The sequence below is a fragment of the Micropterus salmoides genome, unplaced genomic scaffold (genome assembly GCF_014851395.1).
Source record: "Micropterus salmoides isolate LMB-PRFRI ecotype aquatic unplaced genomic scaffold, ASM1485139v1 Ms_hic_scaffold_2, whole genome shotgun sequence".
NCBI lineage: Eukaryota > Metazoa > Chordata > Actinopteri > Centrarchiformes > Centrarchidae > Micropterus > Micropterus salmoides.
The window spans coordinates 29,049,463-29,073,163 of NW_024041150.1; the positions used below are offsets into that span (position 1 = coordinate 29,049,463).

The 23,701-nt window shown below is 41.9% G+C and overlaps 1 protein-coding gene across 7 annotated transcripts in view; it reads right to left on the reverse strand.

Moving 5' to 3' along the window:
- Nucleotides 1-23,701, reverse strand: part of clcn3 (chloride channel 3) — a 48,814-nt gene that overhangs the window by 10,128 nt on the left and 14,985 nt on the right. For 4 of the 7 annotated variants that reach the window (XM_038730128.1, XM_038730126.1, XM_038730131.1 and 1 more), the window contains 10 exons: nucleotides 11,627-11,787; nucleotides 7,714-7,813; nucleotides 6,677-6,864; nucleotides 4,469-4,591; nucleotides 2,532-2,738; nucleotides 2,280-2,360; nucleotides 1,943-2,195; nucleotides 1,102-1,394; nucleotides 821-1,007; nucleotides 151-549 (listed from right to left, as the gene is read on the reverse strand). In XM_038730128.1, the coding sequence (XP_038586056.1) occupies nucleotides 151-549; nucleotides 821-1,007; nucleotides 1,102-1,394; nucleotides 1,943-2,195; nucleotides 2,280-2,360; nucleotides 2,532-2,738; nucleotides 4,469-4,591; nucleotides 6,677-6,864; nucleotides 7,714-7,813; nucleotides 11,627-11,787 (1,992 nt within the window). Of the gene's footprint in view, nucleotides 1-150; nucleotides 550-820; nucleotides 1,008-1,101; nucleotides 1,395-1,942; nucleotides 2,196-2,279; nucleotides 2,361-2,531; nucleotides 2,739-4,468; nucleotides 4,592-6,676; nucleotides 6,865-7,713; nucleotides 7,814-11,626; nucleotides 11,788-20,746; nucleotides 21,133-22,897; nucleotides 23,221-23,701 lie in introns of those variants that run through there. The other 3 variants (XM_038730130.1, XM_038730127.1, XM_038730132.1) reach the window with 3 other exon arrangements.

A 23,701-nucleotide genomic window follows, 5' to 3' on the forward strand; every position in this document is an offset into this window, starting at 1 on the left:
CAGTGGGAACTTTTCTTTGTGCAACCCTTAAATGAATCTAGGCTCCAGACAGGACAAGCACCATTCCAGTGCTCTCCTACTGTTTTCACATTTAGCACAGAAATGTGGGAGAAACGATTTTGTGGAAACCGTCCGACTCTGTTAAGTTACCTATAGCGATAGTGATGTCCCTGCGCAGAGCGAAGCCCACAAGCCTCTGGGACTCTTTGGACACTATCACAGGGAAACCATTATAACTGGTTTCATTGATGGTGGCCTGCAGCTCCTCCACCGTCAGGTCGTCCTGCGTCAGCACGGCTAACGGCGGGTCGCTGCGTCGAGGCCTCATCACCTCCCGGGCTGTTGTGGTGTGTGTGAATTCCTCCTTGGCGTCCAGGAAGGGGTACCCGTTCAGACGGATGTGGGCCTCGTAGATTCCCTCACGGCCGAACGCGTCGCCCACCCATTTGCTGGTCATGACGGCAGCCATGAGGGGGACGATGTACTCCAGCCCGCCAGTCAGCTCGAAGACAATGACAACCAGGGAGACGGTCATTCGGGTCACGCCACCTGAGGAGACAGGAGAGAGATGTGACTTTGATCAAGACATTAAATACCCAGAGAGTGGAGGCAAAAGATCAGACATATAGTAAATCAACCCTTTCTCACCCAAAATGTTCTAATACAAGCAGACATTTAAGGGGTAGCAGTAAAATATGACATGGTATCATCATACTGTCCACCCCTTGGCACTGATAGCAAAAAAACAAAAAACAAATAAGCATCGACACAAACGAGAGGTTATGCTGACCCACGATCACTTTATTATCTGCTGACTCACCCAGACATGCCGCGGCCCCCACCATGGCATAGAGCCCTGGAGTGATGCAGTCGGCTCCCACCTCGCACCACTCTTTGAAGAAGAACCAGTCGTGGTGATAATAGGCGAGCTGCTCCACGGCGATGCCAACGATTCTCCCTGCGATTGCCCCGATGGCCATGCTGGGGATGAACAAACCAGACGGTACCTGACGAGAAACAGGAACTGGTTTTAGTGTCGATAAAGAAACGCAGGGGTAAAACATCTGTCCCATGTTAGGAAAAAAAACATCCAGGGATAACCTTGAGTCCAAAGGTGAAGATGGTCATGATGATTTTAAAGATGAGCGCCAGGCAGAGCTGCCACATGGCGGCGTAGACACCGGACCCTGACGGCCGGTTGGGGTTGTCATTGAAGGCTTTACTGCCGTTCATCTGGCTGCGGTACTGGCAGAGCTGCGAGGACTCCAGCGGCCCACAGTCGGTGAACAGCTCCTTTATCAGCTCACTGGTGTTCTGACGCGTGTACGGGTTCGGAAAAGCAACCACAGCTGTGATGGCTGCGACCAAGATCACCTCTAACACCGGATACTTGCCTGAAGGGAGGGACCACAAAGACTGTCAGACTGTGGGAGGTGCTGAGCGTGATGCACCTCTAACCACGATCTCAAATCAAACACTGAGGCATAATTCAGAAAGCTACAAGGCACCAGAGTTGTGTTTGCTAAAACATCCGACAGCAGTGATGCAACGTGAAATGCAGTCTGAAAACCCCAAATCTGTAAAGAGAAGAAGAGCGCCCGCAGCTTGGCTTTAATATACTTTGTTTACACATGATTATTGCTTTAAGATCGACTTGAAAAATGTGAACCTGTACTTTAATTCAGACAAAAACCTGCCATTATTCCCCTCTCTTGCCACCGGAGTGTTTCTAATGGCTGCTTGCTGGAGGATTTTAACACGCTTGAACAAATCATCTTTGCTCCATAACACTCAGAAGATTAAAGACGACTACCAAAGACAACTATCAAGCTCTCCCACATATAAATCATGTTGGCATTTGACTTCTCTCTGCAGACAGTGATCTTTTCAACAACTATCTTTCACCTCCAAACACGCTGAAATATCATGTCAAAGCACTTACCAAAGCGTGTCGACTTGCGCCGCCGGCACCAAGCGATGTTGGCTCGGATGAAGAAGGCGCCCCAGAGGCCTCCGAAAACTCCCAGAAGGATGAAAGGGATGAGCTCAAACAGGTACCACGGCGTGTGGTACTCCACGTAGAACAGCACCAGGCGGCTGTTACCGAACGGGTTGATGGAGCGCAGGACGAAAGCCGCCACCAGGGCAGCGAAGAAGGAGCGCCACAGCGTCTTGAGAGGGAAGTAGTAGCTCACCTGGAGGAGAGAGGGGAGATTAGCTGTGGTTGAAAAGTTTATGTAGGAGAATATATAATGTTGGAGCATGACAGTAAGCTGTACCTCCTCCAAGCTGAATAGCACTCCTCCGATCGGGGCCCCAAAAGCGACGGACACCCCAGCCGCCGACGCAGCAGAGAGAACCTGAGAGGTTCAAAACAAACGCACCTCAGCTGATGTGATGGGGGTTTTATATCCAGTCACAAAAAACTACACCGACTCTAGTCATATATTTTAATAATAGAATATCAGAATAAAAAAAGGAAATAAGCAGAAAATGAGCATTTTGTGTTGCAGCACCAACTTCCCTCTCACCTCTCGTTTCTTGGCCTCATTCTTGCTGTACTTGGGGAAGAGGTAGGAGAAGATGTTCCCACAGCAGCACGCTACGTGGACCAGGGGACCTTCCTTCCCCAGGCTTAGGCCAGATGCCACAGCCAACACCAGAGTGATGGTCTTAATCATCAAGGTCCATTTGCCCAGGTAGCCCCGGATTATAAACCCACTCAGGATGGTCTTGATCTGGGGCCAGAGGGGCGGGTAGAGAGTAAGAGTAAGGTGAGATAAATTCCAACTGAATGCCCGTCACAGTTACCCAGAGCCTAAGGTAATGTCTTCAGAGAGCTAGTTTTGTTCCATCAGTCCACAACTGAAGATATTCAATTTACTGCGATATAAAACCAGCAAATCCTCACAGATCCACAGCACACTCTACACTCTCTCTGTATTTATTTTGTAAATGACGAGAAGTGACTCTCGTGATTAATGATGTAGAAATTGAAAGAGTGTATGAAAACACATTCTTGGGAGAGAGAACACCATAAACTCATTTGGAAATCTCACATAAACCATGTCGAATCAAAACTTTCCAAATCCATTGCAATACCGCACAAAAAAACATCTTGAATCAGAAATCCCCATTTATTCTTTACTGCTCACTCATAGTTACATTACATCCTGGGTGGAAGTACAGGGAAACATTTACAAAACTATCACAAGTTCAACTTTGTTACTGCCAAAAAGAGCCATAAGAATTGTCAGCAAGGCCGTGACTGTAATTACTCAACATATTATTTATGAATTATGTATACGCCTCAGAATGTAAGACTTAAAATACAGAACACTTCCTGAATGTATCCAAGTGTTGTGTTCAACAAAGGAGAGCATGTTTCCATTTAGGAGACATTAAAATAAATACATTAGTACAAATGTGAATAATAGATGTGTTGCAGTCAAAGGGGTTAAATGATGGAATAGTTGTAATAAATAACTAAAAGTAGAACTAGTAATATGTATTGAAAATGTTCAAAAACATATTTGACAGATACAAAATATGTCACCAACAAGTCCCTGAAACTTACGCCCAATTAAATAAGTTATTTGTGTTCTGGATAAACAATTTAACAAATGTAAGATTTTGTTTTATTCTTTTTTGGGCCATTTTATGCTTCTGTTGGTCAGTAGAAAGTAGAGAGCTGACAGGAAATAACCAACGTCAGTCAAAGTCATGGCAAACCCATCAATATAAGCAGTAAGATGATGTCATACATCCCACTCAACCACTTCTAGTAAAAAATGTTCAAGTTGCTTTTTCGATCTCTTTAAGCAAATTCACTCAGGTTTTCTCTCCCATCACCGTCCTCCACACACACTTCCCTCGGCAGGGCAAAGCTCTCCTGTTCCCAAGGCAACAAAAAGATGATATTTCGAAAGCTCATCTCCAAAATGGCTTTTTCGCAGCGCAGTCAGACCGGTCACATCTCTTCCTGCTGCCCACCGAATTAACAATTTAAAGCCACATCAAGACATTAAAGGGAAACCCATGAGTGTGAAAAGACACTGTGTGGATCCCAGAGTATGCACATGACTAAAGAGTACTTTCATGGAGAGTTAAGAGGCAGCGGCAGAGATTTAAAGACTTTCTATTTCAAGTGTGCTTAAGACTACCGGAGCAAACTGATCACACACGGGAAATGAGAGAACCGAGAGATAAAACAGAACATCGGTAGTCTGTTTCAGAGAGAAGGAGTTTCTGTAGGATTTCTGCAGAGAAACAGGAAAAACACTTAAGACATAAAAAGAAATAACTGTTGATAAAACTGATACCTCCCTGTGGCAAAACTAGTTTTTGGCTCTGTTCCTGTTTGAAATGTTGCTGCATGAAAGTAAACTCTCAACTTGGATGGAGAGGTGTTAAATTTGGTCCCTGAAGTGTACCTGAACAGGTTTTATCAAAGCATAATTGCCCTCACCTCAGGGATCCCCGAGCCGCAGGCGTATGGAGCGAACACCTTGACCAGACAGACTGCCAGGAAGGCGAAGGACAGAGCCCAGTAGATGTACATGAAGTAGTTCATGATGTAGGAGCCAGGGCCCTGCAGAGAGGTGATGAAGAGGAGAGCAGTAAAAGAGTCAACACCTTGAAACTCACGGGGACCAAAAACCATACATATACATGTGTGGATGTGACTGAGAGCACGTCTGCAAGTGGGCATGCGTGTGTTGCGTGCAGAGAGGATGTGAATGATCTCAGTACACTGTTTCTGTCTCCATCCATTTCTAATACAATCAGCGGCTTCCCTTCTCCTCTTTCCGTAGCTTCTGCTGCATTCAGGTGATCAGCAAATTTAATTGGAGCCACTCGACGCACCAATATCCAATTTAAACCAGCCTCCCCACTTAAACTAAATAAAAACAAACAGACTTTTTAAAAAATTTTTAAATGTTAGTGTTGTTGTTGATGATGTTGAACTGCCAGGCTGCTTTAATGGGAAAATCGACACCGTATTCAGCTGTAGTTAAATATCTTTAAGAATGAGTGCTGCCAGAGAGAAGACTTTTCATAGTAGTCTGTTAAACTTCTACACACTACTGTCCAACAGGCTCAACAATGGGTGACAAAATATTAAAACTCTGAAAACACAAAGACATTTCTGCCAGCTTCTGATCCTTATTCTCAATTTAACGCCGTCACTTCCACTAAAGCCTAAATTGGACTATTACATCGCATCATTGTGAATAATTATCTCTCTTTTCTATTAGTTTCCTTTTTTGGTGGCATAGCATGTTTTGTGTTTCCATTTCTGGTATTCAAAGTACGGCCAACAGAATCAAATAAAGGCCGGTCGCTAATAAAGACCACATAAAAATGTGTATGGGAAGCAGAATCACCTCTAGTTCAAATGGTAAATTCACATTTCCACAGCACTAACTACATTAGTACACCTGAAGTCACAGTTTGATTCACTAATTATTTTCGCTGATAAGTTATTGTCATTAAATCCTGACTACTTCCTATATATATTTCAAATTAAAAGCATACCAGGAAAGAGGGATTACATTCTTTGTGCTGTTGGAGGGCTTTTATTGTGAAACAGCACTGCAGGAAGTGTTGAGATACATTGACAACACCTTGATCCCAATTAATAAAAAAAGGTTATGCAAAGGTGGAAATTATTAATGAATGAACAGCATCTTAAAGCAATAGAGTGGTCTGTATGATACGACTATGTTGATGCACTGATGTAAATAATGTAAATTTATATTTATTATGAATTTATCAAGGCAACAGGTAAACATGGAGAATGTTTTACCTGCATAAGCTTAAACAGCACATTAAAACAAAAGTATATCAGAAAATCTAAGGCTAAATTTAGGGATGTACCAAAATGAAAATTCTTGCCAATATTTTTTACCATTGCATTAATTTAATTATCAAAATGTGCTTTTTACTTGGTGTTTCCCACAGGATTTGGAGAGATTTACTTTTAAATGGACACGTACTTTTTGTACACATGTAATATGTTTTATACTTTCTGTGAATATAATCCAATTAATCTTATTCCCATCCTGTTTAGACACCTTATTTTGAAAACCGGACGTTGTCACATGTGTACGCTCGCGCTAAATTCATCAAGTCCGACTCAATTTCTTAAATAATGTTGTATGTGGTTCTCGTATCACGTAAAATGAAGACTTCGTGGCAACATTGTCTTTGTAAAGAGAAAAAAAGTGACAGGATAAAGTCGCTAACCTGCCGGTCAGCTCACTCTGGTCCGTTTCAGTTACCATAAAGGTTTGAATACGTGTGCACTCCAAATTTAGGTGCGGCTAGCTTAATCACCTTCAGAACAGTGTCTGCAAACGGCGATTTTTGCGTCTTTCTCAGACACTTTAAAATGCTTCCACACTGCCGACATGTCAACGTAATTGTTCTGTAAAATTTCTTCGGCCTTTTGACGGCCGAACACCGAAAGTGCTTCTTTTGCTATTTTCCACCGATTAATTTCGGAGGTGAACATTTGGTGCATCCCTAGCTTAATTAGAATAAAATATACTCATAAAACAGGATAAATTGGAAATAAATGCAGTTTTCTATGTTAAGCCTTAAATAAATAAAATTCAAAGAAAAATGCTGTTGCAGTGGCTAATGTCCATGGCATGTGCCGGTGTTAGTCTACCTCGGCCTGCCCCAGTATTAGCTCAGCCCAGCTCTTCCACTGAGGACACTTGTCCCGCTCAGCGAAGGTGGTCTCATTGGACGTCCAGCAGCACTGCTCGTGGTTGAACCACATGGCGCTCAGACACACGCCCTCCTTCAGGTCGTTCATCCAATCAGCAGCAATGTCAATCAGGCCAGCCAAAGCACCTGGGCGGGAGGAGGGAACAAGGAAGGAAAAGAGAGGCGAAGAGGTGAAAGCAGGGAGGAAGAGACAAAAAATTGCAAGGCGCAGTTAGCTTGCTTGCTGTGGTACTTTAAAGCTGCGATATCAAAAGAAAATACAAAATGAAACCTGACAAAGCTTTGTTCAGGCTGCAACGTGGAGGCTTTTTGCCCAAATAACTGTCTCTTTCCATCCGTTTCACCTGCACCTATGACAGCCGAGGAGCAGGGACACCTACAGTCACGCTCTCTAAACATTTAACTACATAAATACCAAACCACCAGAGGAACTTTAATCTATACCAGACATAACCACACCAGAAGGCAGACACGAGTAAATATTATAACTTCGTATTAAAATCAAAGATGGTCTGGAAATATCCTTAATTTCACATTTAGGGCTGACTTGTTCCAGGTCAGATGAGCCTTTATCTGTTGTGTTATAGGCTTATTTAGGCAGAAAATGTCAATCTATACCACAGGATTATGATTTTTTAAAACATTTTTTAATAGAAATTCATGATTTGGGTAAGAGCGGGGGAACAATATAAACCCAACCGATGAGTTTGGCTCATTTTCCTCCCTTTGAAACCTGAATCTTAGAGAGTCTTTCCTACAGAAAAGCAATTTCACAGCAACATAACTTAGCTGGTTAGGTACACAGCCTTGTAAGAAAAAGAAAATCAGTTTGTTTTTGTGAGCCGGGTGGTTAAGTGAGAGCAAAAAATGGAGACCAAGAGAAGGAGCATGAGCTGCCTGAGGCGAAGCATGTGAGAGTCACTAGCAAGAAGAGATAACTGCTGCGTGCGTGTGTTTGCACTGTATGTGTGTTACCTGAGGCCAAGCCAGTGAGCGTCACCACCAGCCAGCCAGACCAAGCATCGTACAGGCTCTTTGTGAACTCCCATGCAGACTCCTTTTTCTTACTGTTTATCTGAAAACACACCGAAAATACAGCAAAATAAAACACAGAAATAACACAGAAAACCAATTTAATAAACTTACGGAAAATGTTACATGAACATGTATTAAATTACTCATACTGGCAGTAATGCAAGTAGGTCAAAGGTTTGTATCTACTTCCCAATGATAAGAAACAACCTACTCCTGTGGCAGGATTTCCAGTGTTGCTTCAATAAAACAGTTGATTACACAATTTACATTACGGATAAGAGCAGGTTATAAAAACAATGATTGACAAAGTAGTCATATAATATTAAAATTCTCAGAGTTATCACTTCAGGAATCCTGCACAGAATCGCTTCTGGAAAGCAGGCAGTAAAGTTGTGTCAATATTTGGATGTGCGTGTTGACACAGAGCGAGGTTGTCTTAGCACACAGCAGTTCATTGCGTTTCCATTCCTGCTGGTTCATTCATGAATTCTGTACACTTAGATTTCTACACTGAGCAGGAAAGCTCATTCATGACCTTTGTCTTGGTCTCCAAACTGTTTATGAAGACTGTGAGGTGTAATTGAAAGCCTGGGAATTTATTTCTTGTCAAACTAGGTTTCTGCAACAGGAGGCTATCTTTAAAAGTGACTCAAATAATCATGATAATCAGGATTTGCCGTTATGCAGTGTCCGTCGTGCAATTTTCCTAAAGCTGCTGATTCTAACTAACTAGTTCTTCTTTGGTTTGAACCAAACAGTTGCTACACAGGAAGTATGTAAGACATCACTTTCTGTGCAGCAGAGGATTTTTCGCTGACACCAGCTAATGTCGGGAAAAGCTGTTTGAACTGGAAATAGGCTACGAGGACACTTGTGAGAGCTGAGTTTCAATTTAAACAGTCTATTAGAAACTAACTCTGAGAAAAACCTTTTGACATTATGTGCATGTTTTAAGGGTAAAGGGCTCAGTATGCTTCAAACAAAGTGCTTGTCGGATTTCCCGAGGGCAGAGTAATACCACAAAAGAAGTAGTTAGTTTGACATGTTGGAAACAGACTGTATAAAAAAAGTGAACGCAGCCACCGTGACTACCGTAGTCCACAAAACCACTGGTTCAAAGCATTGAGTTTGGAAATTTGGCTGGCGCCATCTTGTTTTTTTGGAACCAGAACCATCTTTGGACGAGAGGGTGGAGCTGGGGAGGGATACACATTGCTCCGCCTGCCAGTTCGCCCTAAAGTATACCGTTCTTTAGTGCAGTTTGCTGTTTCGCAATCACACTTGTTTTGTCTTGTGTTAGAAATCCTGCGCACACTTTCCTTTACAGTGGCGCCCACCGCCCCTCCCTAGCCAGGATGAGGGGTATTTACTTCAGCTCGAGCCAACATGACCGCGGGTTATAACTGCTGTAACTTGCTAGTCAGCATTATTAGCTTAAACCAACAACATTTTACACTGCAGTTAGCCTGTCCCCGACTAAGGATTTACATAGTCGAATCAGAATAGTCAAGTCTTGCCTACAGTCGACTGATAGTCGAATCAGTGTGTTTGTGCACGGCGATTGCACTGCAGTCTCTATTCATGAATCAGTGCAACTTACACTGCACATTTACAGCTAAACTGAGGTTTATTATTGACCATTTTTTCTCTGCTCTGCTCACCTGCCATTAACCGGTCTTGTAGAGTTTTGCATGCGTGCCGTGCGGCTGCATGTACGTTGCTGGTTCCTCACGGGTCCATTTCAAGTACTGTTTAAAAACGATAATATTCTTTAATATCCGAACATCCCACGAGGTGCGGATAACTGGGAAGAACACCAGTGAAGCTGTGGCTTCTTCCTTCTTCCAGTAGGCTACACATAAACACAGACACGCTTCGCCTACACATGCGCACTGACCCTCCTTCTTTATGGATAATTTTGGATTTCTTCACCCACTTTAAACACACTTATTAAAAGCGTTTTTCTTTTCACATTTTTATTTACAGAATTATATGTTGACAGAGATGGGGACTCGAGTTAGAGACTTGGACTCGAGTACGACTTAATTTGCGCACACAGCGACTTCAGCCTCGTCCTCAAAAGACTTCAGACTCGACTCGGACTCGAGGTGCGGTACTCGTGAACAATGTTTATTTTTTGGAAACGTCTGATGAGCTTGCCGTTTTTCCCTCCCTCCGTTACCTATAACCTGCATGTAGTAACATGTAGCATCTGCTGGCCGTGGCCACACGTGAGAGAGAGGACAACAAACACCCGCAGCTGCTCCACCATTCATCATAAACTTTGGCTTTAAAAAAAGACCCAAACAAAGAAGAGCTGAACGCAAATAGGTTAATAACCTGTGGTGAGTAAACATGTTTAGCTCAGCATTGGCCATCTAACGTTAGCTTGCTTCTTACTTCAGCTACGACCTACGGGAGGTTAACTCCGACTGTCGTTCGTTATGAAAAGATGAACGAGCGTTTGTTTACTTTCCAAACTTGTGGTGGTCGATTAACGTAATCATTTACGTCCCACTGGCTGCCATCACGTTAATTATTACCGTTGGCTAGAAAGAGGTTACAGGTTTATTGTTGATCATGTAGCCTTACAGTTTTATTTAGTTATAACGTTACACTGGTTTGAGAGTCTAGTGGATTGTTGACTTACAGTAGTTTAAGCTGTCAATAATTGCATTGCACATTACATGGTTGTGCTCTGTAAATGAAAAACAGGTTACAGTTACAGAATTCCTTATAGCCATGCAGTTTTATTAGCAACCTGGATTGAACGCAGCAGGTGATACAGCATTCGTAAAAACCACGAGAGACTTGAGACTTGACTTGGACTCTAGCTCAAAGACTTGTGAGCATCTCTGTATGTTGAAATGTATATTGTAACTGGTAGTTCTGTGTAAAATCATACGTTGAGCACCCCCATATCGAAATGCCAAAATGGCATGATCCTCGTTTTGCTGCGAAGCTTCGACTGGGACATTGACAGTCGAATAAGGCTCCGCCAATCGAAGCATTGAATCTTCGACTATTTGGGGTCAGCCCTACATTGCAGAAATTAGCCTAGCATCTGGCGGACTTTTCCTCTACTCATAGCTCAACAATTTAAATTTTGCTTATTCTACACCAGGTGTTATAAGCCTTGCTTTCACTGGTCCGTGCATGTCAAATATATTTATTTTGTCCCCGTCTTCTAATGTATAATTGGTTTAAGTATCATCTCCAGTAGCATCTCCCGGCAGAACACCTCGGTTGTATTTCAGCGTCACGTAACCATTTCTTATTTCATGGGCTATTTGGGATAATGCATAAACAACAATAAATGCATGATTTTTCCTAAGTCAATAGTAATCGTGTTAATAATCATGATCTCAATTATAAGCAAAATAATCGTGATAGGATTTTTGCCATAATCATGCAGCCCTACTTTAGTCTCTATTTTATTCTAAATAGGGCCATAATTTACCAACTGAACAACAGGCATTATCAGAGAAGACCTGAAACTTGCGATTGAGATCATAAACTCCTTCAGAAAGTGTTTACTATAAAGAAATCTAGTGAAGTATAAGAATCAATTTGTCATAGACTTCAAGAATTCACTTTTCAGAACCGGGGGTTACCACTTAGTCAGAAATCAAAAAAGTGTGTACAGAGCCGGGGGCGAGGCCATTCAAGTACGGGGATAACAACGCACATTTTCAGACAGTCTCTACTGGAAGGAAAGTGCTGCACATAGTTGATCCACATCCCTTTTGTCTTTAGTCGTGGTCGTAGGACAGGTCATGCAAACTAGCTCATTTGAAGTATAGTGAGACCTCTAAGGTTTATGGTCGCCTTTTTGACCTGACTGTCTCCTCACCTTTCGGTGCCTCTCGCGGTCCTTGCACTTCTCACGGACCCAGTCGATGGTGTGGAAGTCGTCGTAGGTCCCCACACCAGGGATGGGCTCCTCTAGGAAGTCCAAGAGGTGGGTGGTGCTGCTGGGTGCCCCACCCCCGTTAGACATGGCGTAGTTAGACCCTGAAGAGGAAAGACAAGAGAAAGTAATGACTGTAAGAATGTGCAAAATTCACAGAATAAATAAATACATTTTTTAAATTTACTTTCATTTAAATATTTATCTTTTTAAATTTATAAAATATCTAGTGTATGAATGTGTAGTGTTCAGAATAATATATTTTGATTAAAAAGCCATCCAAACTCTGTTTGGTACATCATTTCCGTTTTTGCAACATCAGAAAAAAAATTAACACCATCAAATATTTTTACAATGTTGGGCAATGTGATATTTTGGACATGCTGCTATTCCGTACATCTGATCTTTATAATTTCTCCTGAAAAGGAAAGACATCACTGCCAGCTGCACATTAGAGCAACATCTCCTGGATTATCCGGCTCATCAGAAACACTGCACACACAGAGTCACCACTGAGATATAACGACACTGACGGCGCAACACTGAGAAAGCCTGTAAGTACTGCAGTTCACAACATCATCTGGAACAAAAAAATAAATAAAGATAATGGAGTGGAGGTTTATATCTGCATCACGGAAACATCTGAATGAGTAAAGCTTCGCTGGAATACCTGGAGGAAATCTTTATTTCTCTGCTCAGATTTTCCTGCTGGTCTGAGATGCAGATCACTGTGTGCAGCTGAGCACAGTCTTTATACTTTGAACATCACAGCTTTCACAACGTTAATCAGGAACTTCTACTAAAAGCTCTTTCTGTTCAAGCCAGACTAATTAAATTACATTAAATGTATTTAAAACCTTTAACAGATGCCTTCGTTGGCTTTTTTTTTTTGGAGCCCTAAATCCACCGCCCTCATAAAAGTAAAAACTTTAACTACTTAGATGACTGGCAGTCTCATTACTGCTGGTCTGACTGTATCAGCCTACAGTCTGTAAGACATTGTGACTGCCTATAAGCCTGATAACCATTTACAGCCAGTTCAATAATGACTTCAACATGACTATGATTAGTCACTGCACATACTAATGATTTAACACAAAAACAAAGCAAACGTTGTCCTCTGCCTTTTAGAAGACTGTCCAGATACTATAAAAAGACTATTACAGTGACTCAGAAGTGACATGAGACACTAAAGGTCACTGGTTACGTCTGATCTGTCCTGGCTGGACGCACTGATTCAATATAAGGAGGGAAAGCAAAACATATCGGCTCACGTCAGTACACAAAAACACACTATAACGATGCGAAGAGAAGCAGCCGAAGGGTTAATTCACTCTGACCGTTATCTGAAAAACTTAACAGAATTTGCATGGCTGCCATTTGCTGCGGAGGTGGCTGCATGATGACACATTTCCGACGTAAAAAGGAAGTGAAAACCTTGATAATCTTCTTCTTTAACATCCTCACCACTCATTAAGTGGAGTCAGATATTCAGGTATAAGAAATGCACTGCCGCCACATGTTTAATGTGGCACAAACTGTGTTTGATAAATTAGGAGGAACCCGTCCCCCTACATTTGAAATAGTCTGAAAAGCGGATTCTAATCCTCCCACTTCTATAAATATGAGAGACGTCTTCATCTGCAACACAAAGGCGGTGCCGTGTGCAACAGTGACAAAAGGGAGACACAGAGCAACAGAAAGCTTCTGTTTAAGTGTTCAGATGAGCAAAGAAAAGTATGCATCTAAACAATTATTGTGACACATTACAAGAACTAACTGTTTCTCCCGTCTGTACATTTGGCAATATCAGATGGATTAATTTGAAAAGAGGTGTAATTACTGGGTGTGTTTCAAGGCTAAGTTTGAAACAAAACAGACTAATGACCAATGGCAAAACAGAGCTGAACAAAGTAAATATTATAGACCACAAATAAGCTTCAAAGCACTCCATTAAGAGAAACGGTGAAACTGTAAGTCCCACTGAAATTAGAGCATCTTTAGCTTCTGTAATGAAACACCTGAAACGGAAATACGGGCAGGTTATCAGGTCAACAGATCAGAAGGCGGATGATGAGGTAAAAGTTAGATGTAGCAAGAGAAAACACCACCGGGACAAAAGATAAGAGCTAGAAAAAGGTTACCACTGCAGTGTATCATTCGCTCTGCAGAGAAGGTGATTGGATAAAATCTTCCTTCTCCTCAGGACCTGTACGCCTCGAGGACTCTGAGGGGTGCAGGAAAGATTGTAGCTGACTCCTCCCAACCCGGACACAAACTGTTTCAGACTCTCCCCTCTGGCAGGAGGCTGCCAGAACAGTTTCTTTCTTTCTGATGGCAGTGGGCTTCCTCAACAAGGCCCGGGTTCCCACTGTCAGTGACTCTCATGCCCCCCTCCCCAAACTCGCACACACTCATACACTCTCCTGACCCCACACTTTACAACAACGCTCAACTGGGCTTTATGCTCATGTTGCCATCTTTTGCACATACTTGTCAGCACTGTCTCTTTTTATATTTTGTTAATACTTGTAATTTTTTTCTGATCTCCTTACTTTTTATATATTTATATTACTATTTATGTTATGTGTACTGTAAGCACCGATTCATACCAAGGCAAATTCCTCGTATGTGAAAATGTACCTGGCAAACCCAATTCTGATCATTTTACTCCTGCATCCTTTGCACTCTGAACTAGGGGTGGGGGAAACAAAAAAATAAATAATAATAAAAAAAAAAACGATACAGCACAGTATCGTGATATTTGCCATGGCAATACTGTATCGATACACGGACGCCAAGTGTCGATATTTTATTATATAAATTGCAGATGGGAGTTTTTTTCATTTTTGGTACTAGAATAATAAAATCTATTTCTTTTTTAGTCCACTAGAGAACTTAGCAGGACCATAGAGAGGACTGAAAAACTGATATGAACAAACAAAGAAATGTATCTTCTTAGATAAACAGATGTTGACAGAGTTTGACTTTAGGGACCTAATTGGAAGTTGGAAAAAGGTAATAAATTGCAATATATCTCAATATATTTAAAAACGCAATAAAATCGAATTGCAACATAAATATCGTGATAATATCGTATCGTAACTATTTGTCAATATATCTATATTGTTTTTGTTTATAGTATGTATATTTGTGTTCTCTATACTGTAGCCTGTGTCTGATTTTATTATTGTATTATTGTATGAGTAAGCACAATGTGAGCTATGTACAATCCTGAGTCAAATTCCTCGTACACACATACCTGGCAAATAAAGCTGATTCTGAAAATTTATTTTGTATTTCATTGTGTCTTAAAGAAACATTTCACACAGAGCAAAAAGCACTGTTTTACTGTCCATTACTGTTTGATTGAAGAGACACTGCTGGGTGTGGTAAAAACACAATAATAATTTTCAGATCGCCATTTAGATTCTTGAAAAACAAATGAGAGCGCAATGCAAGATCTTTTTTCCTCCTAACAAATGTTTCTTCAGACATTGATTCTCTTTGAAAACAACCTGGCAGATACGCTCACAACACTTCATGTATTGTTTGAACCAGTACCAAATTTCCAAGATGCGTGGATTTGGTAAAGACACACACATTTCGATTCTGCTCAACGGTTCCTAACTTTTTGGATATTTTAGTCGCACACCTGACTGAACTGCAGTGATCATTTTACAGTCAATGAAATTGTCACTTATGACATGGCGTTGCGTCATTTTTCGTATTTATGCAATACAAAGCATGCGAGAAGACAGTACTTCTGTGTACATTGATGGACCTTGGTGGACTGCAGCAAAAGCTCAAAAGTTTGACTTAGCTTCACTAAAAAAAAGATGACACAGCAACCTGCAACACCTGCAGTAAAGTTATTTGGTGTAAGGGAGGAAGCCGCTCTGAAAATATTGATGAAAGTTTTATTTTGCTTTGAAAGAATGTATTGTTTGAGAACAGAGAAAAACGTACGTGTATTTGATTAGTCTTATTATTATAATGGCAAAATTTCATATCCATAAATGTAAATTCACAGACTCTGCCTTCTAGAAAGAGTTCAAACAAAACATTTCAGCAATTTAACAGCCTCCAAAGCAAAAAGCTATTAAAACTGTAACGGCCTGTATTGTATTTAAAGTTTTTATATGATCCCTTGTTCCCCCCAGTGCTAATCTCTGTACTTTTGAATTTGCTGCACCCATATATATTTGTTTCACACACATCTGTACTTACTGCAAATTATAATAAAATTCACCTTTTATATTTTAGGGAACCGAATGATTCTACAAATTATTCCAATATATATTTTTCTTATGTCTCTAAAAACTTGTCCTTAGGTGTGAATGTGAGTGGTTGTTTGTCTATGTGTGGCCCTGCAATGGACTGGCGACCTGTCCAGGGTGTACCCCGCCTTTCGCCCGATGTAAGCTGGGATTGGCTCCAGCCCGCCGTGACCCTGAACGCATTATAAGCTGTTGACGATGGATGGATGTATATTTTTCTTACAAGTCTCTAGAGAAGCTCTTGTAGTACAGAAAATCCTGCCACACAGAGAGGTGACAAGATTTGTGGTGAAGGGGTTGGAAGGTAGTGCCATTTTACCAGATTAATTTGATTTAAGAATAAGAAGGAACCACTGTATGACAATTGGTTTCCTGCCAAAGTGGCACCAAGAGTATGAGTGTGATCTGTAACAATATGAAAGTACCTCAACATGCTTTCATATAGATGCTCCCTCACTGCTAAAGGCAAAGATAAGAAAGCAGAAATGTGAGCGAGAGTACTGCCAACTGAATGACACACCACGGTTACAAGAAGAACAGCAAACACACATTTTCCAGTCCGAAATACATATTTTCTTCTACATTTTTTTATCTCCTACCTACAACTGGGGGAAGGTCATTACTATCAAACAATGCCCCCACCAATTCATAGCTGCATTAAACACAAAAAAATCCCTTTGATTGATTTGCTCCTTTTCCAAGCATTACTGCACTGCTAAAACACCGAGGTTTAACCATATAATAAATGAGCTGCAGATCTGCGAACTTACAGCTGAGACATAAGCATAAAGCTCGTTTCCCAAAAACTACGTGTGGGCCACAGCAGAGCTTCTGAAAGTGAAGCTTATTAGCGTTGATGGGATGTGGGAGACGAGAAATGAGTAGAAAAACCCTTTCGTGAGACTTCTGTAAAAAGCAGGGACAAAATGGCCAAGCGTAGCTCTCATCTGACCAGCCAATCCACATGCGGTCCAGAGAGAAGAAAAGCGAAGTGAGTGTGTCAAGCTACTACTGCAGATGATGTTGAGTCAGCAGCAGTAGGAGAGCCAGGCTTGGCATGGAGGATGATACTGTCACTCTCCATTTTGATTTCAGAGTGATGGCTACAGTCTGGACTCTCCGGGGATAGTGTGTGTGTGTGTGTGTGTGTGAGAGAAGTGGAGGTGGGATGACGATCACTCATTTGTTGACTCAACAAAAGCAGTTTAATGTGGAGGTCTGGTTTTTCTGAATCAACAGACAGACTGGACATGTCACCTGAGAGCACAAAAACAACCAAACAGTAGTGCTTTGGTGTCACTTTCTAATGACAATCCACTTTCGTTTGTCTACACCTGCATAGTAAGCACAAGCAAGCGCGCCAAAATAAAGACCTACAACCTCTACATGTCTTGTGGCTGCTTTGGATTCTGGTCTATTGAGGGGAAACAATGGCATCTCTTAATAGTTTTTGATGATCCAGCAGCTGAACATTTTGTTGCATACAGACATCAGGCCTTTCTGAATATAAAGTATGCAACGTCTGAACTCACATCCTTAGGAGATCAATCTTAACAACGAGACGCAGAAGTCCAAACCCCCAAGAACGGGATGCACAATTTGGTTGAATCTGCAATGGGTTAGCGTTAGCTCAACTAGCTCAACCTGACTCCAATACACTTCAACACAAGTGTGCACCTGTTGTGGGTGACATGTCAACTTGCTTATCCAGCATATCAGGCCTTTCAACTGCGTTCAGGAATCACAACATCTACCTTCAGCAAATTCAATTTTGCAGCATCACATATTGCATTACTTTATGTCTGAAGGCTACAGAGACAGCGGTTCCACCATTAAATTACCAGCTGGCTTTCAGAGATCACCACCATGCCCCAAAAAAGCATTCAGGTAGTGACTTTGATAAATCAACCACATTGTCAAAGTATAAATAATTATTGTATTAAAAAATCTCAAAACTTAATTTGGTGACATAATGGAGTTGTCTAACAAAAACAGTTCTGAGTCAGTTTTATATATATGGCTGACTAAAAATGCATGCTGAGATATTTGTCTATCTCAGTTTTCACAGTTTCACAATTTCTTCCAGTGACGACTCAAAAAGGCCAAGTCCTATCTTAAACCTTCTTCGGAGGTGCATTTCACTTGAATTGTAGCTGTGCACCAACACACACAGTGAGGGCAGAAGAGATAGAAAGTACAATAAATCCTGGGCAGAGGGTGTAAAACTATGCTGAGGAGTTATTTTACTGTCAGAGAGGAGCTGCCACATTAAATCTTGCTCTGAAAGGACGGGACAACCTGTTCCAGTCACTTCTTCTAGAGTTTTAAGTCAAGACAAAGACACAAAATGTCTGGTATGAGCCGAAGACGATGCATTTTATATGGATTTGTTAATAAAAGGCCTTTCAAACCACCCACTGAATGAGATGGTGACTTTGCGGTCCATCTTGGGGCACCTTGGGGTGCGTGTCTTGGTGTATGCTCATGTAACAAATTCTACAACAGAGACTGAATTCATACATTTATTCAAAAATCACTACCCAGCTTATACGGAGCATCTTCATGTCGACTTCTGACAATTAAGAATGGTTATAATGCTGACATTAAGTTATCTAATTTTAGAATAATATACACCAACCATCTGTCATTGGGATTACTGTCCCTCATGGAGCACTGTAGGTGATTCATGGTCTGACTCATGAGAAATGAGGAGCAAACTTGATTAAAAACCAACAACAGACTAATGAAAATATGGTACATAAAGCATTTCCAGTCTGCAATGAATAACAATAGTTAAATCTTAGTGCTACAAAACGAGTGCAGATGAAGTGGGTAAAAAATGTTAAATGACAACAACCCAGCAGCGTCAGTCTATGAAGACAACAGAGCTCAAAGATAAGGCTGCGCTCTACACTGCAGTAACGACTGCAAAATGTCCGGCTCACAAGTGAAAACAGAACAGGTTTGGTTTAATTAGAAGAGAACATTTGACTGATGAGATGAATCGGAGAAGCCCCTCCTGATGGCGCTGCACTGCTGGCACTCATCAGTCGAATCAGGAGAGGGGGGCCAAGTGTGGGTGACGACACGGAAAAACAGAAACTGAAGGGGACTGCATTCGAGCACTTGGGCAGCGTGGCGCTCCGATGGTTCAGCGGGCACGCAGACAAAGACTCACACGCATTGAAATAAGGCTTCAGTTTCTTTCTGAAGCGACGCTGCGATTCTGTTCAGCCTGCATCAGGGGTAAAAGCAACGTCAGTGCACACGCAGGCCTGTTGACTGTCAATAAAACCACTTCTCTAAATGAACAGCGGGTGGCACGGCCTTCCTGTGTTACTATGATCAATGAGGTGGGAAATGAGCTTCAGATGTGCTTCAGTCTTCAGCCCACCCCTGCAGTCCCCCGTCTTAGGCCAACTCTACTACTGTTGAGTAAATCAGATCAGGGAGGTTTAGAGGCTGCTGGCTCCGACACCCAGGGTTAGTCTGCTCAGCCGTCATGTGATCAGCATGACCCCGACAACCTCCTTACAGCCCTGTCGCTGACCAACGCCAGCCTGATGACCAGATCGGTGGAAACCCCGACGTCGCACGAAAAGCCGAGTACTCAAAGGCCCTTTTTACAAAACGGTTCTTTGTGTGTTTACATATGACATGTTGGTTTTGGAGAGTTGAGACAAGGCCACAGTGTTCAAGGTGGACGTCATTAAAGGGACCACATTTATTGCTAAAAACAGTAGTAAACACACTACATGACCAACAAATGTATCTGGATTACTTTCCATGTAGCCATGACATGGAAAACTGACAGAAGACACATGGTTAAAGCTGATTCTGTGTGAAACAACGCCAAATAGCAAGAGATGACTGGATGTACGGTTAGATGTGGTCATCTAAGGGACTGGAGAATTAAAAGAAACATTTCACTCAAAATCCGTAAGAGGATCACAAACTGAAAACTATGAAACTGTGTGTCAGCAAGGAAGGAGTTCAAGGAAAGAGGAAATAAAAGCTTCGATGTAGGGACGTCCCTTTGCACAAAGTAGATGCAGGCAGCAGCGGATCCTAAACTCACTAGGGGCCTTTTGTCTCTGCTCATTCACCGTACAAATCTAACAAGGCTGGAACCAACGCGCAGCTGAAATGAAAAAACTCCCTTAAGGCCACATAGGAAAGACAAACAGGATTCAAATTTGTCGTAGAAAAACAAGTGATCATTTAGCAGTCTGACTGGATGCCTTCACCCTGAGCAGCCTGAAACTGGCCAACAGGTGTCCTCACTCTGCAGGAACACTGGAAAGACACAACTTAAATCTATAAACATCTTCATCACATATGTTGTAGCCAAAGCATGACTGTGCCTCTCTGTGGGGGGAATTAAAATGGATGCCCCTGATGTTGCCTGTAGTCGCTGCTGCTCACGGGGCCCAAACACAAGCCTTCACACTAATTCTGCTGTGTCTTTATCTAATTATCTCTGGCTGACGTGCACACGCACTGCTGGTTAATCATCAACAGAGGGGTGAACTGTGAAATATGCTGTTGCAGGTAGCTGTGTTTGCTATGTTTTGCTCGTGCAGCGCTGTCATTTTGCAATGGCAGCTTCTAATCCATACTAACCACTACATTTTACAGAGCAGATGAGCGTTTGCTGTAACCTGCCTGCCATATGGATCCACATGCAGTCCCTGTACAAGAAGAGGGAGCACGGGCTGTGTCATCACAGCAGCGAGAGAGAAGGAGGGAACCGGAGAGAAAAGAAAGAGGGGACGTGGCGTACCTCTTTTGTGGATCTCCTGCAGGGGTATTGTGTCCCCTCCGCCGTCGTATGGCAAATAGGGGTCGGCCGCCGCGTCCTCCTCCTCCATGTTGACAGTCGAGACGAGGCTAGGCTAAGCTAACGCTAGGCTTCACTACGCACTGCTCGCTGCTGCTGCCGCTGCCATGTTTACCGGAGGAAGACAACCGGGGCTGTGTGAGCGAGAGCGCGCACGCGTGCGTGTATGTGTGTTTGAGTGGACGCACTTGAGTCTTTCTCTCTCTCTCTCCCCCCTCCCCACTGCTGCAGCTGCCTGTTAGAGTTGATGATGTCACCATATACAAATCCAGAGGGAAAGCCGATGCGACGGCGGGCCGGTCAGCGAGCCCTGCCGCTCTGGGAGAAACCACGATCACAGAGGGGAGAACTCCTCAAAGGAATATTCCATTCTGAGAAAGTGCGGGGGTCAGCTGGTTATGCAGTGTAACAGGCTGGATAATTATTAGCATTACATTAGCTGGTTTGCATGAATTCATTTGCAAACATTTTGATTACCAATTAATTGTTTAAGTCATTTCTCGTGAAAACTCTTAATTTTAAATGTAACTTTTAACTAAAGCTGTCAAATAAATGTAGTCAAGTAAAGATTACAATATTTTTCTCTGAAATGTAGCACAGTAGAAGTATAAAGTTGCATAAAAAAAGACAAGAAAAGAACATCATCTAACAATTGTCTGACATCTAGTAGAGTAAATCAATCGGAAGATTAATCAATATGGAAAATTGTTTTTAGTTACAGGAAATTGCACCAGATTCGCACCAGATGTGATTAATCCACATTAAATCGTTTTTTCATCAATGTCATAAAATTACATGTTTCTGCTACTAGTTATATTTAAAAAGTCAACTTTTTTTAGTGCCGCAGTAATCCTTGGTCTTCTGTTACCTTACATAAAATGATCCTAATGATCTCCAGCCAGTGAGGTAGAGAGCACCAGTATCAGATTAATAGTTGGTCTCTGCGGAAACCCTGAGGTGAGGTGCTGGAATAGGAATGGGGAGAGAAAAAGTTGCATGGGTCCATCTCTGGTTACAGCCCAAAGTGATAAAGGAGAAAGTTTTCCACAGCAGTATTGGCCAATTTAACTCAAAATCACTTTGCCTATTCGTGGATAAAATGAAAGAAAGCTTTGTGATTGCACAAACAAGAAATTAGAACATGCCCATGGGAGTGATTTGCCTTGTTATTTTGGTTATTTTTGAACAAATTACACTGCAACTGTTGCCTTGCCTACAGTGTGCAAAGAGAAAATGAAAAATACTGTTTTAGGAGATTGTAAGAGAAACTGCAGCAAGAGAGAACAAGCCAATGTCCAATGTCAGGCAGACAGCAATGCTCAAGCTTTTTCTCTCATGTCCACTTTACAGGGAGGATATGAAACGTGACCCATCATCTGTCTTACATTGCATCTGTGCCATAATGCAAGACGGACTTTACGGAATCCTCTCCACTTTCACATCATCTTGAACTGAAGTGGATTTCATGGGTAAAATCCAAAAAATAAGGGACCACACAGTCTCTGTATTTCAAGGCAGAAGGTGTTTGGTAAACTTAGTGTAATAATGTGTTATTATATGTAACAATGCAGCTTAAGTCAGGTCCTTTCACACCCCTTGCAGTTCCCAGGCCTAAAAATGGGACCCTGACATTTCATACACTGTAATTTTACTATCACTAATAGAGTCCGACAGCGAGCCAAAATTATCAGCTGATCCGAGCTAACTACAGATAAATTGGTATTGGTAACAGCCAATAAATGACAATTAAAAAGAAATGGAGACGGATCATGTTATGAGTGTTGTTGTTGTATAGTTTGTCGACCAGATGGCACTCTGCACCTCCCCACAAATCCACCATCATTCACAGCAATCAGCTGTGCTTTTGTACTATTTATAACAATAAAAATATATTTTTAAACTGCAATATGTTATGTTATCTTCTCATAACTACTAAACGTTAGGGATAATATTTGTTTGTGTTTTGTGTTTCTGAAAACTTTGAAATACTCAAATATCACCATCGGTATCGGTCTTAAAGGTCCCATATCAGTCAGACTCTACACTGTGATATAAAAACTGTCTGTCACATCTTAAACCTCTGTGGCCTCTTACCTTTCAGCAGGGCTCCTACTACTAGGCAATGGCACAGGTGATGTCAGCCATAGCTTGTTACCTCCCTGCTCAACAAGTCCCAGTCAGGACATCGAAGCAGCAAAACAAGTTTGAAACAAGAAAAATCTCTCAAGTCTCCGTACTCCAGTGAGTTAAAATAAATCCTAGTAATTCCTTTTCAGTTCAAGGTCCCGCATTTTCCGAAGTACTTCTCCGTTTATCTCCTTCAAGTCTGCTAGGAAAACAAAAATCTGAGCCGGCCCCCTGCTCACACTGCAGTCGCAGCGCAGAGGAGGGCTTTTACAAGCTTTGCTATGAACCCACCACTCACAACTACATAAAAATAGCACAGGGGGGGCAGAGACAGGCAGCACATCAAATTCAAGGAAGAGCACTTATCCAGAGATTTCCTGAAACGTTAGCTCACATGGGCTGGCAGCCAAACTGGTTCATGGGAATGCCGGTGCCCGCCTAGGTGTCATACACAAATAAAGACTTAGTGGTAGGTGGAGCCCAGGTATTTACAGTACTACATTACAGTAAAGTCCAAATTATACATAAAAAAGAAGTAAACAGAACAAATAGATAGAAATGATTGTTGGCATTTGTTTTGTTTCAGTTATGTGTGGTCTATCTGATTATTGCAACATTTCACTCAGGCTCGCTCTCCATTTGTTGCAGCAGTGACATTATAAGTGGTGGCAGGTTAAAGTTACACTATGCTTTTACCTTTTGTAATGAACTGCCAGGAGGTCCAGTTTCACAGTGAAAGAATAAGAAGCCAATCACCAGGCAGAGAAAATG